Source organism: Aquarana catesbeiana, linkage group LG02 (assembly GCF_042186555.1).
Source record: "Aquarana catesbeiana isolate 2022-GZ linkage group LG02, ASM4218655v1, whole genome shotgun sequence".
Taxonomy (NCBI): domain Eukaryota; kingdom Metazoa; phylum Chordata; class Amphibia; order Anura; family Ranidae; genus Aquarana; species Aquarana catesbeiana.
In genome coordinates, this window is record NC_133325.1 from 160,049,334 (window position 1) to 160,069,816 (window position 20,483).

Consider the following 20,483-nt stretch of genomic DNA (forward strand, 5'->3'; position numbering starts at 1 on the left):
CTGTGATGACAGACTGTTGGCCTAAAATCCCACTGTTGGTACGCTCCATCAGACAATTGTTGTCCAACTTTCCGCCAAACAAATGTTGGATGGCAGGCTAGTAAATTTTCGACCGACAATGGTCTGTTGTTAGATTTTTATATTGTCTGTACACAAGTCCGTCACACAAAAATTGAAATTACAAACACGCATGCTCAGAATCAATGCTCACCAAACACGACATTAGCAGAAAGTGCCCAAAAGGTGGCGCTCAAGAGCTGAAATTCCTCGTACTACATTCATGTTTGTTGGCCGACAATTGTGTACCGTTTGTATTCAAGACAAATTCCTGGCACGCCCCCTTCGGACAAAAGTCTGACGCTTTGTTGGCCAACAACCTGATCATGTGTTTCTAAAGAAAAAAATTGTGCTAGGTGAATAAGTAAATCTATTTTAGTGATAAATATGTGAAACCTGTGAAGATACCCTGCAGCTGAACACTTATAACCCTGATAGGGGGCACAGATATAACATATACAGAAAAAAAGTGCAGCGCTGGATAAATGTACCGTGACAAACTTAGATATTTACAGAAGATGCAAATAGTAAAATTAATAAGTATGAATACGTGAACACAAAATTAATTTGAAATTGTAATAAAAATAAAATAGAAATAAAAATATGATTTTCATAAACCCTAGTGTTCATGTATTTATTAAACAATGTGAAGTGATGAATTAGTGATTTCACTGCAGATGTATATGTGATTTCCACCGCAATACACCGCCCTTCACCCTGAGAAGATTGGAGGCTTACCAGAAAGCCCTATTTAAAAGGCATGGTGACACCAACACTGGAATCCTTGGGTACTTCCTCCAGCAGATAAACCTCAGCCGTCATGGAAAAGGATATCCCCCTCACAGATGTCCAAGCAATGCTCCAGAGTGCTCACCTCCAGGATGATGGGTACACATCAGCAGAGTATTCACTTCATAAGAACCGTATACAACCACTAAAGATGTGATGAAAAGAGACCGCTGCAGCGGTGGTGGATGTCCAAAAAGAGAAAAGAAACTCCAATAGTGCAGAGTAACCTTTAGCCTTCCTTTATTAAAAATTGCCAAAGGCATACATAAAAACGAAAGACATTTCCTTGCAAGGATATTTAAAAAAAGGCTCCAAAATCGTATCAAAACATTTCGCGCATGTGCAGTACGTGTATGCGTGTCTACCCTACGGCCATTTCGTCAGAAATGACATCATCAGGGACACTCTGCTGATGTGTACCCATCATCCTTGAGGTGAGCACTTTGGAGCATTGCTTGGACATCTGTGAGGGGGATATCCTTTTCCATGACGGCTGAGGTTCGTCTGCTGAAGGAAGTACCCAAGGATTCCAGTGGTGGTGTCACTATGCCTTTTAAATAGGGCTTTCTAGTAAGCCTCCAATCTTCTCAGGGTGAAGGGCGATGTATTGTGGTGGAAGTCACATATACACATCTGCAGTGAAATCACTAATTCATCACTTCACATTGTTTAATAAATACATGGACACTAGGGTTTATGAAAATCATATTTTTATTTCTATTTTATTTTTATTACAACTTCAAATTTATTTTGTGTTCACGTATTCATACTTATTAATTTTAATATTTGCATCTTCTCTAAATATATATATCTAAGTTTGTCACAGTACATTTATCCAGCGCTGCACTTCTTTTCTGTAACCTGATCATGTGTACCAGGCTTAAGACTAATCTATCTAACCCTGTAAAGCCAAAATCAGTACACATACCTTTTCTGTAGCTGATCCGGTCTGGTCTCCAGCGACAGATGCTATGTGGAAGAGACAGCCGACAACGGCTGGGAAATGCCAGGGAAGTGACGTCACCCATAGACTTAATAAAGGGCTTCTGTTGTCAGCTGCCTCTTCTGCACACGCCTACACAGAGAAGCTGCCGCTGACAGCTCAGTGTGGGACCGGACCGAATTGGCTGCAGAAAAGGTATGTATAGCGATTTTTTGCTTTACAGAGTTAGATAAATTATCGGTAGTCTTAGAATGTGGCTGCCAGTAGATTTAGAGTTAGTTAGTTTTAGGCTGATCTTCCACTTTAAATTACCATATGCATGTGATTCTGACTTGAAACATAATCAGTGATGTAACCTAAACACTGTAATTTCTCTAAGTTTGCGTGGTTTAAAAAGTGATATAGCCACATAGAACTAAAAAGTACAAAAAAAAAAAAAAAAAAAGGCAGTGGGGTTACAAAATAAGGTAGAAGTAAGAGTAGATGAGAAAAAGAGAAAGACAAAGAGAACGTCAGGGGAAAGGAACGAGGGGTAACATTTCTAGGTAGGTACCCCCATCCTCATTCTACATCCAGAACCAGTGAGCAGAGTACTTACAGTATAGGGTCTGAGCCCCCAGGTGTGCCCTTTTACATACAGTAGATGCTAAGTGGGTTTGGTCTTTGTACGTAAAAAACTGTGGTGTTCATATTTGCTAATATTACTCATCTTGTTCTTTCAGGACCATTGTGAGATATTCCATCTTTTGGAACTCTGTGATCCTGGCCTACTACATACACTTTAATGGAGATGTAAACGCTAAATTAATATCATTTAATCTGCTAAAGCATTGTATGCCATGTTGTCAAGTAATTGCCATTTTGTTTAAAAAAACGTTCATCTTTTTCTTATTCTTTGTTGCATTCCTGTGATGCTGGACACCCTCGGCCTCTTTGCATACATTTCCTGTGTACATGCATACACTCCAGCGATGGCTGTATGGTATTTCACAGTGCAGGTTTCCTAATAGTGACAACAGTGGAGCATGCTTGTGTAATGTTAAACAACCATGTAGTCTCCATCAGATTCCCATGTGGCAGTGTGACAACATAGACAAGGAAAAAGAAAACCCCACTAGGAGACTTTATAGGCTTAATTATATACAAATAGTCATAAGCAACAATTACATTTAAAATCTCAAATACACATTTTTATTTATTTTATAATTTATTTTGTTCAATAAAAATTTGTATTTGAGATTTTAAATGTAATTGTTACTTATGGCTATTTGTATATAAGTAGGCCTATAAAGTCCCTTAGTGGGGTTTTCTTTTTCCTTGTCATTCATATATATTGGGATGTTGGCCGAACCTCCTTCTTGACCACACCGTCATTTCAACTTAGTGTGTGACAATATAGGAGCACAAATAGGGGATAAGGACAGAGAGTTGTCATACCCTAACAGGAAGTGTCTGAACATAGATCTTCATCGGAGGATCACCAGGTATTATTACCTAAAATCCTCAGATTTAAAAATACTAAAAATGACTTTTGAAATGATATTAACGTTTGTAAGTGTTGTCACCCTAAGACAGGAATTGTGTTTGCTGGCAGGATCACAGTTACATAGTTACTTAGTTACACAGTTAGTCAGGCTGAAAAAGACACAAGTCCATCTAGTTCAACCAATAAAAAAATAAAGAATCATACAATCCCATATACACAATCCTATACCCACAGTTGATCCAGAGGAAGGCAAAAAACCCCAGCACTGCATGCTCCAATTTGTTACAGCAGGGGAAAAAATTCCTTCATGATCCCCCGAGAGGCAATCGGATATTCCCTGGATTAACTTTACCTACACATGCTAGTATCTAGTTATATTATGTACATTTAAGAAAGAATCCAGGCCTTTCTTAAAGCAATCTACTGAGCTTTCCAGAACCACCTTCCATATTTTCACAGCTCTTACTTTGCAGAAACCTTTCTGCATTTGGAGATGAAATCTCTTTTCCGCTATACGTAAAGAGTGCTCCCTTGTCCTCTGTGATGACCTTAAAGTGAATAACTCAACACCAAGTTCATTATATGGACCCCTTATGTATTTGTACATGCAATGTACCCCTTATGTATTTGTACATGCAATTCCTCCTTAAAGAGGAATTGCAGTATATGTACATGGCACGGTCCTTAAGCGGTTAATACAAGAAAGGATATAAAGCTTGCAAAAAACAAAAAAATTCATGCAAACACCCAAAGGCTATCTCCTCCAATTTGAGGCGATAGCCTTTGGGTGTTTGCATTCATCTTTTATTTTTTTGCAATTTTTATGGCCTTGTTTTTTATATATACACCCAGCCCTTATAGAGGACGGCACCTCTACTTATTCTTTCATTGATCAGGCTCCCAGTATTCTAGGGTTCTTTTTACAATAATACAAGAACGGACTTTGCTTGCTTTGGAAACCACAGCTTGGCATTGTATGCTATTATTAAAGTGGATGTAAACACGACATTTAAAAAAAAAAAAAATAAGGCTTGCACCTTGTACAGTATAGGATTTCATGTCATCTGTGCCCAATTTTGCCACGAAGAGTTAATCCAGCTCTTATCTTTTTTCTGTGAGATAAAAATGGTCAGACAGAGAAATAGATGTCTGTTTCTCCCCCCTGCTGTGAGTGACAAGTGATTTACATATTTCATGCAAGTGTGAGAGAGACATTCTGTGTACTTCAGATCTCCTCCTCCTTTGTTCTCCAGCTTTCCCAGGATTGGCTGCTCCACACCTCAGCATGATTGGGCATGCTGAAGTCATGTGGTGTCTTTCCTGGGTTTTGACTGGATGTTAGTGATCATGGGGCATAATCCACAAGACCAGCAGAAGTTCAGCGTAAGAAATATTGATGCCTGTCCAAAAGGAGTGTAGAGGTGGGTGGGGAGTCTACTGACATCACGACTCCACCCACCGAGCTCCAGACAACAGATCTGCCCACAGAATCTGTGTTTTTTTGGGTCTCATAACAGACAGAGGGGAGACATTTGACAGGTAAGGATACATGCAGACATGTGTATCCTTATAGATAACCCCTATGGCAGTAGTTAAGAAAGGATGAGAGTGGGTTTACCTCCACTTTAAGCTTATGATCTACCAAAACACCCAGATCCATTCCCCCAGTTGTACCCCCCCCCCCCCCCCAGTATGTATGATGCATGCATATTCTTAGCCCCCAAGTGCATAACTTTATATTTATTAACATTAAACCTCATTTGCCACACAGTTGCCCAATTAAACAGTGCATAGAAGGTGGCTTGTAAGTTGAAGATATCCTGTAAAGATGAAGATTTAGAAAAAAACTCTGGCAGCCACCACGTCTAAGAACAGTTAAACTGCAAAATATACAATGTTTTATCTTGGGATTGGAAATGTGAAACAATATCAGTTGGATACATTGCATGCAAAAGTGACAGATGGCAGTATTATTAAAGGTTGTAAACTTAACTTCACAGTGTACCTTTTTTTTAAATTTATGGACTTCTTATGTCAAAATATTCAAAAATAATTTAAATGATATGTACTTGCTTTTAAAATGGCAGTAGGCATAAGATGACGCAAACGCCTCGAGTCTAAGGTCTCGTATACCAGGCTGTGTCTGTCATTGTACTATATCTTTCTGACAACTAATGTCTCGGTTCCCTCACCTTTCACTGGAACATTCTATACTATTAAACACTTGGTGTTCATTACCTGATGTGTGTAGGGGGGATACCAATATACATTATTTTTCCCATGATCTTTCCCTTCTGTTTCATGTCTTTAAGCTGCCTTTCCAGTATCACTTCATACATGTCCTGCGGAAACTATGCTAATAAATCTGGAGCTATTTATCAAGTTAATGGGTGTTTTACTGCAACCAGAATATAAGCTTGCACTGTGCGTGGTAGAATTAAGTATCAGGATAACTTGGAAAATATATAGCGCTCAGGAAATAAGATAGAACCTTTGGCCTTTATCTGTAGTTTAATGTAAGATGGTTTGTTAACACCTTTAAAATGAAAAGCTTCTATACAAAAATACTTATTGAGTAGTGCTGTGACCGGCGGCAAAACATGCGTTACTGCAATGAACAGTAATGCACTGCAGATATTTGTTGCGGTACATTGTAATACAAAGTTTATTGCCCCCCAATCCATATATCTACAGTGCAATGCAACACACCTGTATTCTAGTGAACCACAACACATAGATGATGTACAGACTATACTGAATGTGCATAGACCTGTGCTGAACAAAAATTTTGTAGAACCTATTTTTTTTTTTTTTTTTGTGCATTAAGGTGCGTTGATTGCCTCATTTTAAATAGGCTACTTAACAAAACATGCCTTAATGTATGAAAAATTGTGTGTTGCAGCACACTGTGCTATGGTGTGGATGGGCCTTATGATAAACATTCAAATAGAATGACAGGCTAAGCACACAATTTGATCTTATTTTTTTCTGACAATGAGATTCATAATGCCAGGGCTGGACAGGTAAGGAAACATTTCTCTGGACTTTCCACACAGAAAAATACTGTATCTTACTGAAGTGAGGTGTAAGAGAAACAGACAGAGAATGAACAGGGTGCATGTAATATGACAGCACTCCATTTGCATCATTTTGGCTGCCCTCTGTCATCTGTCTCTAAAGACTGTAACATTTTTAGAGTTTCTTCTGATAATCATGTTACAATGTATTATTGATAACTGCAAGGATTATAGGATATGAGCCTGGTCACTGACAGATAAGGAGAACAGAATAAAACTGAAACTAAAATTAAAATTGGCGGGCTAAAATATCTACAACTCATACAACTCATAGACTTTCATTTGAAGTTTTTGTGCTCAGAAGTTCCTTATGATTTTCTAATGGTTCATGGGGTCAAAATGTAGCTCTTTTCCTACTGTAGTCATGAGAAAATTTGAAAGAGAAAGATGGAAAATGTTTCTTGAATGAATGAAATTCTAATTGTGAATGTGTATTTTTTTTGGGGGGGGGATTGCTCGTATTGAAATGAAAGCTGTTTGCTATTTCTGGGATTCCATTCAAATAGCAGGCCTGGATGTCACGCACTTTAAGAAAAAAAATGTTCCGACAAACAACTTTTTAGAATTTCTGTATGAGCATGCAAACAAAAATCAAACCGTGTATGGCCAACATTGGAAAATGTTGGGATTGATTTACAAAGGCAGTAGAGGCTGTTTCACTTTGTAAAGTGTATGCTCACCTAGCTCAGTAAAGAAGATGAAGCAGTGTTACCTTTGAGCACCAATCACATTTAAAGTATATTTGAGCTCAATGAAATTTTGAAGTTTTTATCAACTAAATAAAACCCAGGGGCGTCAAGGTGTGCAAAGGATTACATTTAGGGCTCATGCATACTGCAGCTCAAAGAAGCTGCTCCTACAGGCGTTTGAGGTTTTTTAGGTTCTCGTTTTTCTCTGCCTGGAAACTCCCCTCCATGTTAGCCAACGTGTCCATGCACACTATGGCTTGTTTAGGGGTTTATGCTCTTTACAGGCAGAAAGAAATCCCACCAAATTCGCGTTTTTGAGAGGAGCTTCCGAGCAGAAAAGACGCCTAAGTGCCTAAAAACGCGCAAAAAAAGTGCGAAAGAGCATGAAAAGCTCAAAGATGCTCGAAAACATACACAAAAAATAATAGGAACAAGCAGCTGAGGGGAGGGTTTGTGAAAAAAAATGCTTATGCCCAAAAAAAGCTCAAAGAAGCTCAAAGGATCTCAAAGAAGCTCAATAAAAACATGCAAAAGAGCCTAAAGAAGTACAAGCTTCTTCAAGCTGAAATAAAAGCTCAAATTCCTGTAAAAGCAGCTTCTTTTTTTTGTTGAGCTGCAGTGTGCATGAGCCCTATAGGCTTTTTCAGGCATAAGAGCTTAATGGCAGAAAAAAAAACCCCACCAAACTTGCGTTTTTAAGAAGAGCCTTTAAACAGAAAAGACGCATAAGCGCGCAAAAACACGCAAAAACTTTTTTATGAGCATTCCAGCTTCCTTTTTATTTCATATACAGCGGTTATTAAAATACTGACTATTCATTGGAAGCCCTGGGAGGTACAGGGAATTCCCAGTGGCCCTTCTGTGGAAATGCTGCAGAAGTCCCGGTGGAAATGCTGTGGTCAACTGTTGTACATTGGCCAATTTTTTCTGGCCAAATTTTGTGGCCAAATGCTATGGCCAAACATTGTTTCTTACTATGGCCACAAGAATTGGCCAAAGGACAAAACAGCATTTGACCACAACAATTGGCCACAAAAACTGGCCAAAGTAACAGCAATTGTTGTGGCCAATTTTCATGGCAAAAGTAATAAACTACATTTGTAGAATTTTTAGAATTAAAAAAATATATTCATATATATATATATATATATATATATATATATATATATATATATATATATATATATATATATATATATATATATATATAGTCTTAAAACCTAAAATAAATAAATAATAATAAAAAATAAATTAAAAAAATACCATAATAATAAGATCATCAAAGGTCACAATGGACATCCTTGTGAAATTGAAAACATTTTCAGGATATTTTCTCAGCTCATCATACATGTTTGCACAATATCCAGAAGAAATATGGTTCAAAAGTAAAGGATGCATCCAGTAGCGACAACGACAGATTAGCCTCTGTTGCAGCTGCATTCTCATAAATAGCGGCCTCCACAACATAAGCAGTAGCACTATTTCATGAATTATTAAAGTAAGGAAATCCATGATAAAAGAAAAAGTTATCTCTGCTCTCACAGTGGTCGCTCTGCTCTCTCCCTCAATAAAAATGGTGACCAAAAATGGAACTGATTTTGCAATGCATTGTGGTCATTTAGGAGTAAAAAATGAGCTGAGGAGAGTGTTTGTGAAAACACTTCTGCTCAAAAACGCACAATAAGATGCTCAAAAAGTGAAAAAAATTTGCAAACTTCTTCAAGCATTTAGGCAGAGAAATAAAAGCTCAAAGCCTGTAAAAGCAGCTTTTTTTTTTAGTTGCAGTGTGCATGAGCCCTTAGAAAGCATCTAGCTGGAGAGAAGAACCCTTGCTTCTCTGTGTGGAAGCTTTGGTCTCTCTGCAGAGGTCTGACACACACAAGGTTCATTTTTCTTAAATAACATGTCATACTTACCTCCTCTGTGCAGTTGGATTTGCGCAGAGTGGCCCCTATCCTCCTCTTCTGGGGTCCTTCAGCAGCGCTCCTGGCTTTTCCTCTTCTCGAGTGCCCTGTTAGAGAGCCGCTCTCCCCTGTCCTGCTGCTGCGTCATTGACACAGACAGCAGGGCTCGGCCCCGCCACCCGCTTCACTGGATTTGATTGACAGCAGCGAGAGCCAATGGCTGCGCTGCTATCAATCTATCCAATGGGGACCCGAGACAGTGGCTGGGTTCAGGTAAGTAAAAGGGGGGCTCTGGGGGGCTACTGTATCACAGGAGGTAAAATGCATTAAGGTGAAAAACCTCAAGTGTTTACAATCCCTTTAAGCCCTCGTTCACACTAAGGGTGGGTTTGAAATCGTGCGAGTTCAGCTGAACTCACGCAATGTTAAACTGGCATTTGAAATCGGCCCAATGTGAATGTGGGCTAAAAAAGAGAACATTTGCTTACACATGACTAGATAATTAAAGTGAACACATATTCATCTTATCCCCCAATCCACTTTACAAAGTAAATGTGCCTTATAAATTTTGATACAAAAGAAAAGTGTCGGGACTTTAAATGAGGCCATGACTTGATGTCGTCAAATACCTCCATCCCTATATATATTGTTTCAAATGGGGGATCGGGGACTTTAGATGAAGCATAGGCTACAACCGAATAGAATAAATTATAATAAAATTTATTAACATGTACATATAAATTCATAACGAATAAATCATGATATGTATAACATGTATGTGTAACATGTATGTATAACATACCATAAGTATACATAACTATACATATGTGTCAACATGATAGTTCCAATTAACACAATCTATCCTCCCTAATTCCACGTGGGCAACGTATAAAATTCTATAAAATCAATCATGTTTCTGAAAAACCCCAGTGGGTATCCTTGTGATATGAGTAGTAGTGACGTTGCATCTAGGAAAGCTCTACGCGTTTCTTGGATACCTCCACTCAGGAGCAATGCGGGGTACGTCTAGTTGCATCTGGAAAATACATAACCAGAAGACTAATAATATGCCATAAGTAAGTCAACCCCACAGCATGTGGATCCCTTTTTGATCACTATCTGATCGTCAAATCAGAATTCATGTTTTGTTTGGTTTGAAACCATGCACTGTCAAAGTAGAACTTGGAATTGGATGAAGCTGAACCGAAAAAAGCAATTTAATACTTTTTTAATAATCAAAGCAAACTGACCCATCAGTCAATGTCTCCATGCTTTATTTTGTTGAGAAATCACTTTGAAAACACCCCCTAACCACAACCATCTCGAGTAAGGGCAGATGATTCATGTAGCATTTACTTCCTGGAATACATCCAAACTTAGCTCAGACTTGCAGGCAGGAGGGTGTGTTTACCTGAGAAAAGCCTTCCTCCCCTCCTGAAGACTGCTGGGATGTATGACATCATTTTAGCCTAGGACAGAAACCAGGAAGCAACTGAAGAATTGTAAAAAAAAGAAAAAATGTTTAAAACAAGTAAATATAATATACCTTTTGATCAATTTACTAAGGCTAGCAGCATAAGGATTAAAAAATAGTTAATTTGATTGAGGGAGTTGAATTCCACTGTAATCAGCCACACTAGGCTACCTGTACTAGGCTACCCCACCAAATCTGGCAGATTTGGGCTGGTTCCTGATGAACTGGCTGAAATTCGAGCTGTGGATGGCTCAGTCAGCACCCTTCTGCCCAACACCCTTTAATGTGAAAATCAAAGGAGCTGAGAGCAAAATTATTGACCGAAGAGCGCCTGTGCCCAATCTGATGCTGTCACTGTTCAGGTATTCTGACAACTGCAAGCGCTGGCTGTCAGAATTTAATAGCACACAGCAAAGATTCTTCCACCCATGCTGTTTAGTGTGGATGGGAGAAGCAATACATTTCTCTTAGGGCCAGTTCACATGATAGAAACACAGTCCGGATGCGTTCCAGATGCTTTTGACGTGTTTTTCATGCAGTCCAGTGCATTTATGATGCAGTCCAGTACATATTTTCACCCTTTTTTTCTAACCTTGACGACCAGTTCACACCATAGAAATGCAGCCTGGATTCGTTCCAGATACTTTTCTGCATGCGCGTTTTGACGTATTTTTGATGCGTTCCAGTGCGTTTTTGGTGCATTTTTGTTGCAGTCCAGTGCATTCCCCCCCCCCCCCCCCCTTTTTCTTAACCTTAACTGGTTCCCGACCAGCTATGTGTTTTATAGCATTCCAGTACAGTCCAGTGCAGGAAAAATGCAGCATTTTTTCCTTTTTTTTCTGGAACTGGAACGCACTGGAACTGCAAACACTGGTGTGAACAATACCATTGAAAACCATATAACCTACTTACATGTGTTTTTTATGCAGAAAAAAAAATGCACTGGACTGCATGTGGTGTGAACTGACCCTTATTCAACCCACAGGGCTGAACAAGAAATCTTAACATATATGGCCAGCTTAAGGCTACCTGTTCCTGATACAAACCTTTTGTCAATGTATATTTTATATACTGTGGATATTCGATTTGGCTGGAGATGATGAAAAAAAGTTGATGGAGAGAAGTAGTCACATGGAAACAATGTGAATGGCACTTCAGAAAGTTAGGAAATAATTTCTTTCCTGTGATGGGTTATATAAGTGCCGGAGCAGATAGAAGGCAAATTGAAATTGATGTTGGAGTAGAATTGCTGATAATAGTGGCCAGATACAGAGAGTGAGGAAATGTGGTTTAAGGTGCAGAAGGTCAACATGGAGAGAGGATGTGGAATCTTTTTCTCCTGCTCTTACCGATTGATTCTTCATATCAGATCGCTTCTATATCTCAGCCTACAGCTCTCTCTATAAACTCACCTGAGCCTCAGTTAGCTATGTAGTACAGATATGATTGTAAATATTCTTAGTAAATCTGTGTAATGTGTCGTGCTTATATAGGAAACATATATTTTGCATTTTATGTGCAATTACACAGGAAAATTATAGAAAGTCATTGTAATACTGGAGAAAATATATATTATTATAGTGTATCACCATGTATAAATATATAAGGGGTTCATATAGTGAACTTGGTGTTGAGTTATTCACTTTACGGTCAACACTGAGGACAAGGGGACACTCTTTACATCTAGAGGAAAAGAGATTTCATCTCTAAATACGGAAAGGTTTCTTCACAGTAAGAGCTGTGAAAATGTGGAATAGACTCCCTCCAGAGGTGGTTCTGGCCAGCTCAGTAGATTGCTTTAAGAAAGGCCCGGATTCGTTCCTAAATGTACAGAATATAACTGGGTACTAACATTATAGGTAAAGTTGATCCAGGGAAAAACAGATTGCCTCTCTGAGATCAGGAAGGAATTTTTTTCCCCTGCTGTAGCAATTTGGATCCTGCTTTTCTGGGGGGGGTTTCGCCTTCCTCTGGATCAACTGTGAGTATAGGATTGGGTATATGGGACTGTATTATATTTTTTATTTTATTTATTTATTTTTTATGGTTGAACTGGATGGACTTGTGTTTTTTTTTTAACCTGACTATGTATCTAAAGCCAAAGATATTTTTTAGTTGAGGATAGAACAAGGTTAAAATCCCAGCTTGTTGTTTTTTTGCTGTCTGTGTTACATTGGGGACATTTCACTTGCCTTCCTGTTTCAGAAATGCAACAAGAAGTGAGAGGAAATCTCTATCAAGTGAGGTGTTGTCACCGAAGCAGGCATTTCCACTGACAATTTCCCCATACCTTTTGTTATGGTGACAATTGTAACACATTAGATTTCCCAACTCTTTTTTTCTCAGTAAAAGGTGAGAGGGCGAATCTCTCCAGTAGATACACAGACGGTAAGAAACATGATGGGGGTTCTAATATTTGCCTACTCTATCCAATATGAAAAAACAACATTTGGATATACATACAAATTAAGTACCACTACCAGCACTAGGTGCATTCTAAAAGTAGCTGCAATTTCAGTTAAAGTTTAATCTGCTTATGTTTTGCCTTCCTTGGTTCCTCCAATATTAATGACCTAAATAAAGCCTCATGGATGTGCAACATGACCTTGAAATATATTTTTGTAACATTGCAAAACCCAATAAAAGCTTGAAACATAAGTTTTAAATAAAACCCTTCCAGCTTCATGACATAACTTATTTTGATCCCAGTGATGTTTTTTATTTACAATTTTTTGGAGCCCCATTGGGGGGCTGATGTCTCACTTTTGAGACAGAGAAGAGGACTGAGGACAGAGGTTCTCTAGTTCTTTTCTCTGCAGCCTCAGCTGCTCTGGGCAGTGAATGAATGGGAACTGCTCTGTGCTTAGCGTCTTCCCATTCATTCACAAACTGAAGAATAGTAAACACAGTTTACGATAATTCAATTATGAATGAACACAGTCAGTGATCTGCACCCAGCACTGACTGTATTCATTCAGAAAAGGAAGGGGCCATTAAATACAATATTTATTGGCCCCTTCACCGCTCTCCATCCTGACTTATCCCCCAGCCAGTGGGAGCCCGGCAGTGCAGCGGGGAGGTCCAGTGGAGCACATGGGGCCAGGCAACACAACAAAGAGAAACCTGGAGAGGAGGGGCGGTGGACAGCATTTAGTGGAACCAATGGCTGTATTTTACACCCTGCAGCCCACTGAATGCCAGAAGGACAGTGAGGAGGAGAAGCTGGCATTGCCGGCATTCGGCTGCTGCAGGAAGGAGAATCCAGCCATTGATTCCACAAAATACTGCCCCTCCTCTCAAGGTTCCATGGTCAGCAACCAAGGAACGCGATCTACCCATCACCTGCCCATGATCAATGGGTAGATTGTGATAACGGGTTGCTGTCCTCCGCACTAAGGCAATGCAGAGGCTTTGCAGTGCACCAGACACATGGTAATGCACTGGGGTGCACTGTGTTGCTAAAAATGCTGTACTTTTTTTGGATGTTATGGTGCTTTACCAACATATTTACATGAATAGGCTGCTTTAAAGCTGACCTCAACCCAAAAGGGAAGCTCTGATTGTCTGCCTCCCCACCCCTCTTCTGCTGCCACATTTGGCACCTTTTGGGGGGTAAGAGGGGGGCGGGTGCCTGGTTTTGACAGGTACAAACTCCCACTTCCGGCTCAGTTCGCCAGAGCAAACTGAACCTGAAGTTCGGCCCCCTCCTCCTTCCCCTGTAGCTGGCCCATTGACAAGGCACAGCGCACTTTGCGCATGCGCAGTTGGAAACCAGCTGTGAAGCTGCAAGGCTTCACTGCCGGTTTCCCTTAGTCTAGATGGCGAGACCAGCACCCAATAGCCGATTGAAAAATCGGCTCGGGTGAGGACACCGTTGGGTTCCCGGACAGGTAAGTGCTCTAATATTAAAAGTCAGCAGCTAGAGTATTTTTTTCTGAAGGAGCCTGGGGCTCCTCTTTAATGTATAAATGTTAAAATGGCAAAACACGCATTAACGCAATGCACCAGAACACCAAGGTGTTAATAGACCCTAAGATTTTTTGGCTGACAACAGTGTCACTTTTAGATACCCAGACATGAAGCCTTCTGATGATTAGATCAGGAATAATCAGATCTTCATATGGGCATATCACTTTCTGATATGTACTATCACACCTCAGTATAGATATACAACTTGCTAACATAATGTAGAAGAACATTCAGCAAACACGATAGAACACAGAATTATCCTTCATTCCAAAAATGACAAAGATAGGTAACGTCAAAGGTTTTTTTATCACATGAACTGAGAAAGAGAAGTGCAAAACACTTGGTGGCCTGTTGTAAGTGGAGCCTTTTTGTGCAGATAAATGACTTTTCGTTCTACTTGTCTGCAAAAAGAGAAATGTACTGCCAATTTTCTAGAGTACAGTCCGTAGAGACTTTTGCTTTCTAGCCTTGCTGAAAGCTCCTTTCATCTTGAACTCATAGAATGCCTTTTGTTTGTGGGGGAAAAATTATTTGTAATTTCAAAATTAAAGTCCAACCCAAAGATTAAAGGTGGATTGTACCCACATGACATTTCTGTTATTAGTAGAAACATATTGACAAGCCATTAGAAGTTCCTCTTCATCCAGAATGTTACCAAGGAGTAGTGCGTTCTCTCCAAACCTACCAAGGATTTGATAATATCAGGTCTTTGCACAAACTGTGTATCAGTAAGATTCTGCTAGGCCTTTTGAAAACAGGAATAGCTAGGAGTCTCCAATAACTAATGGAGTTTGAATGTCACAGACAATAAGAGGAGAGGGGTCTTCTACTCTTAGACAACATACTTCAAATAGAACAGGCAGATTTTTGAATGCCAGATACTTACAGTACTTGAATGTAGTCCACACCATGTAAGTAATGTGCTTGAGAGTTGCTTTATTAGCTCTAAGTAAATGCTGATAATTGCTAGGATATAGTAATGTATTCATTTATAAGAAATGTAAAGTTACTTTATATATTAGTTTTGTATGTATAAAGATTATTTCTAAAAACATAATTGAATAACTTCACTTAGCACTATTTGCATGAAACATTACCACATAAGATGACCCCAATGGCAGATCCAGAAACATTTCATCCTTTTTTCTGTCAGTGATCTTATCGTTATGGTCTACATCTCAAGTTTCTAAGACGGTTTCTAAAATTGTTTAGCTAAAAGACAAGCCATTGCCATACCCCAGGTCATACATCCACAAATTCACATAGAAAAAACTGTCTGGAATTATATCCTCAAGGATTTACAGGTTGTTCTTTAACATTTATTGCAGTTAAGAGCAATATAAATACTTTTGGTGTTTAAAGTTGAACTACAACCAAATTATACAGCTGTATGTAAGCTGTCATGGAGCTGGCAAACTGCACTATTACAGAACATCACCAAGGTACTGAGATCCTCCTTGTGCTATCCTTTTTATTTGGGCTTTCAAAGCACTTTCATGTGTCTCTCCTAAGGGCCATCAGCCTAGTCTCATTAGCTCTATCCCAAGGGGAAAGTTTCCCTCTTGCCCCCAGCCCAATCAACCCTCCCCCTCCCCCCATTTGTTACTTTATGGTGCTCTAGTTGCAGCTAGAAGCCAATTTGAGAAACTAAGGTTTTACAGCCAGGATTCAGGCACATGAGGCCATGCTAAGTTAATCTTATTGACTAGTTAATTGATTAGTTCAGTGATCTCCTCTGCTGAGCTGTTGTGTTATGACACTCTGATTAGCTCTCTCTGCTATTGACTGAGAGCGCTGATTGGGAGTCGATCGGCTGCTGCTTTTCCAGCATGCTGGTCCAACTGAAGCCAGCCAGCTTCTGTCGGACAGACTGACATACACACAGGCCGAATGTCGGACTTTTTTGGTTTTTGACCGGCCATTCTCTCCCGACATTCGGCCTGTGCATACAGGGCTTTAGAACTCTTTGCTTGGCTCTAGTTGAGTTTATAGCTCCTTATTTTAAAGCTAAACTCCAGGCAAACAACTAAATAAATATGTGAGAGCTGTTTTAGGCTTAATGTACACAGGACGTTTTTACAACCTCTCCTGAACGATTTAACTTGACAGATAGTATCCCACTTTTAAAACGTCCGTTTTGCCGCACTTACATGCGGCGTTTAGCCACGTTTGCATTTAGAAGCGTTTGAAAGAAACGTTTTTTTTTTTTTAAAAAAGCATCCAATTGCCTCTGAACGTCCGTTTACCAGCAGCAATGTACATGAGGCCTTATTATTCCGTCCACCCAATTGTGAGCGTTGCATAGGCCTAACACACAGTACAGTCAGCCTAGTTTCCTAATCTTTCTACAGTTATGATAGATCACCTGCCCCTAGATTGTGACTGGACAATAGCAAAGCAGCAACAGACTGATGTGGTCAACTCTCTATTCTATCCTTCTATTAGCATGTTCCTTGTCAGTACAAGATTGATCGAAAGTACTGGCCCTCCCTCTGTCAGTCTGAGCACTGCTACACAGGGAATTAAATGTGTCCAAATATAAGCCACATCCATGTACTTATACTGGCTGCATTTTAAATATTGATTTTATAATAAATACATAACATACTAGTCAAGAGTACATACAGACTAGAGTTCTCTTTTAATGTCTGCAGAATCTAAATATAAGATGTTTGCTGTACCTTAAGCAGCCCATACATTATGCTATTTTCTTTCCTTCAACCATGGGTGGAAGGAAAGAAAATTGCTTGATTCCCCCATCGACACAGTCATTGTTAATAGGGGAATCCCTCCCATAGCGCTATTGTGTTCTGTTGGTGGGGAGCGTGGGGAGAATGATTAGTGCTTCTGGCTTATAGCCAGTGGCACTAATCGTTCAGGAAAAACACAACAGGCTGGTTGTACACAAGTCGATCGATGGATTAATTTGTGTACAACCAGCGTACCTATACATGAATCAAAATTCGTCCAGTCCCTGCTGAACCGGCCAAATTTCGATCCATATATGGTCAACTTTATTGTGCCGTTTTTCTTAGCAGAAAGAGAAACACAAACATTTATGACATAAAACTTGACCAAGCTGCATCTTCCCTATTGTAATCAATTAGCACATATCTCTTATCCTATTAGATGTGACCAGTAAGAGTTTCCCTTGTTAATCCCCCTCTCTCTGAGTTTTGCTGTGAGGCCTGAGTCCTGCTAAAAATACTTCTCTTGTTTTGAGCCATCCTGGTGTTGGCACCATTGAGGGCGCTTTATAAAAAGATTTAACTCTGCCTTAAATCATCGCGCATTTCGAGAGGAAGTTTCAATAGGCAAACCTTGCCTCATTTTCATGAAAAAGGATCCATACGGATAAAACTCTTTGCCATCACTAATGACCGTTTACCTATCCATGGCACATTTAATAATGGCAAGTAAACGGTGGTCCGTGCTGGATAAAGCCTCGCCGCGCTCTTGTTTAAATCCTCTTGTGTAGTTTTGATATCTAAAATGGAAGCTGTGATGCTGCATAAGTCAATTAAAGCATTAGGTAATCTAATTGTGCTGTAGCCACAAAGTAGCTTAAAAGCTGCACTGCCAGTGAATAGTACACGGGCGCTTCCCCCAACCCCCTTTGGTTTGGCTATCCCCCATGGTCTTTATGGGAAAAAAAAAAACAGGGAATAGAGAAAATACACAGAAGGACAACAATAGGTCCGGAGGGACTTGCTCATGCAGATGTTGGGAAAGCCAGCACGCCTAGCCAGAGGGCAAGAAATACTTTGTGTGTACGGAGAGAGCTGTATGCCTGTAATATAATCAACAAAGAAGAAAAAAAAGGGGGGGGGGGGGTTCTGACCAGCGTTGCTGAAATTTTGGAATTTGTTTTGCCCTTAGCAAGTCTCTCAATCTTGTCTCTGTTCATTAGTTGCTGGGGGAAACTGATCAGCAGAAAAATTGTGCAATTAAACTTACTTATCCTGCAGACATTGATGTGTGATTAACATTCTTCATGCTGCTTTGATTACTTGCTTTGTTCAGCATGTATGAATTGGAAGGCGACACTCTGTTCTGCAAGGAATATCTGTAAGGAACATTTCTTAGTAAACAATAAAGACGATCGACAAATCCTGTACTACAGTTTAGTCTTAATAAAGAAAAGAAGTGAATTCAGCGTTTCACGCGTTAGTTACCCTATCGTATGTGAGTTTTTTTTAATAATTCATTATTGATTTATTACTTTATTTTGAATTCATGGTTAAGCTGTTATGTTTTCTTGATTTGTAATTGCTGGAAAGTTTTCGAGAATTGGCAAAATTATTGCACAATTTAAAGCTCACCATTAGTCAAGAAATGTTTTTCTTTGCTTAGTATAACATTAGGAAGAGTTAGAACTTCTGTAAAGTCCTTAATTTTGCCACATTTCCTTAGAAACATTATAGAAAATCTTCCAGCATGAGGGGAATCCTGTCTTGAATATCCGTTCCTTTCAGGAGATTCCTCCTCATCTCCTGTCCGGGTGACAGCTGTAAAAAGTTTTGATTTCCCTTCACTTTCTGTGCTGGTGACAACGATTATCAAAACAGATAGTTACCATTAACCTGTAAAACAGAAACATGGCTATAAAAAAATTTTACAGAGGTTCTCTTCCTTCTCCACTCTGTCCAATGCTTTAAAAAAACTTTTGGCTAAAATTCTGTTATAAATAATTTAAGAGAGAGACTAATGGGTAGATTCATTTTTTATTAACATAATGTAGAAAAAAACTGTATTATTAAGACTACACAATAAATAAAAAAATACTTGCAGATTTCTGAATTGTTATGGTGAACATACTATAAGAAAACTAATATATATATATATATATATATATATATATATATATATATATATATATATATATATAACTTTTTTGAATAGATTCATTGTTTTCACCAGCAGTGCAGGAGACAATATGATTTCTGGACCCACCAAAGCCAGAAAGATGTCCATACAGGGGTCACCTCCTATATTACTACATGGAAAGGTCTCAGGTACAGTTCTAGTAGTACACTGAAGTGAATCACTTCAGCAGTTTATAGAGCAACATACAAAACTTTAGTATGTGATTATCCATCATTTTTTCCTCAGTCATGATGGGTGTAGATGAATTGGTAAGGCTATATTTATACATATAATAAAAGCTAATGTGAACTCTAATGCCAAGACGTTTCAGTGTTATATAAGTATTAACTTCCTTATATACATCTTTTCTCTCCCTCAGATTTGCGGTTTGCAGCTGACGCCAAAGTATATATGATTTAGAAGCAGATCGTTTACCTCAGGAAATGCACTTCAACCAGATAAATAAATATTGATTTAATGGGTAAGCATATTCCCCCATACCATTAAGACATGTTAATTATGCATTTAGCAGAGCCTTTTTATGGAAGTATGCTCATATGTTCCGCAAAGAGTTCTAAAAATGGTTCAAAATTTGTAACTTATGTGTAACTTCATTAGGTTTCTAAATGCTGGTTATTTTGTGATTAGCCACAATTTTGAGCTTAATCTTTTTGCATAGCATAGAGTAGGGAACAATTAAAACTTCTCTCAAGTTTTTATTGCGTCTGGAATTAGGATGGTGGACTCCAAGTTTTGTGAAGATTCAGAGTGAACCTCAAATGATTGCCAATGTGCAGCAGCTCTCTGTTGTCCGGTAGAGACCCTACAGGGTTGCTGGGAAAATCAGCTTTGGCCGTTAAGTCTTGATTAACAATTTTAATGTTGCAAATAAAATTCATATGTGGTGACACGTTTTTCTTGCATTCTGTTACCTACTAGATATATCCACCATCTCTATTTGTCCTGTTGACCCCAAAGTAAAAAAAAATTGAAAATGTTACAGTTACTAGTCACACGAAGATGCAATCACACCCCACCTTGCACCACATCCCAAAAATAATCATAGATATGTACACCAAAGAAAAAAAGGTGGGACTTTTAATGGTGCTGCGATCTCATGAATAAACAATACAACAAAAAATGAGTAAAAAAAATTACATTTCATTACATAGAAAAGTTAAAAACATTTTAAAACCATAATTAAATGGTATGCCTGATGATATCCTAAA

At 38.9% G+C, this 20,483-nt stretch overlaps 1 protein-coding gene across 1 annotated transcript in view; it reads left to right on the forward strand.

Moving 5' to 3' along the window:
• LOC141127356 (fidgetin-like) overlaps positions 1–20,483 on the forward strand; it is a 126,100-nt gene that overhangs the window by 93,260 nt on the left and 12,357 nt on the right. Inside the window, exon 2 of the mRNA XM_073613698.1 lies at positions 19,634–19,735. Coding sequence (XP_073469799.1) covers positions 19,732–19,735 — 4 coding nt within the window. The 5' untranslated portion in view covers positions 19,634–19,731. The remainder of the gene's footprint in view (positions 1–19,633; positions 19,736–20,483) is intronic.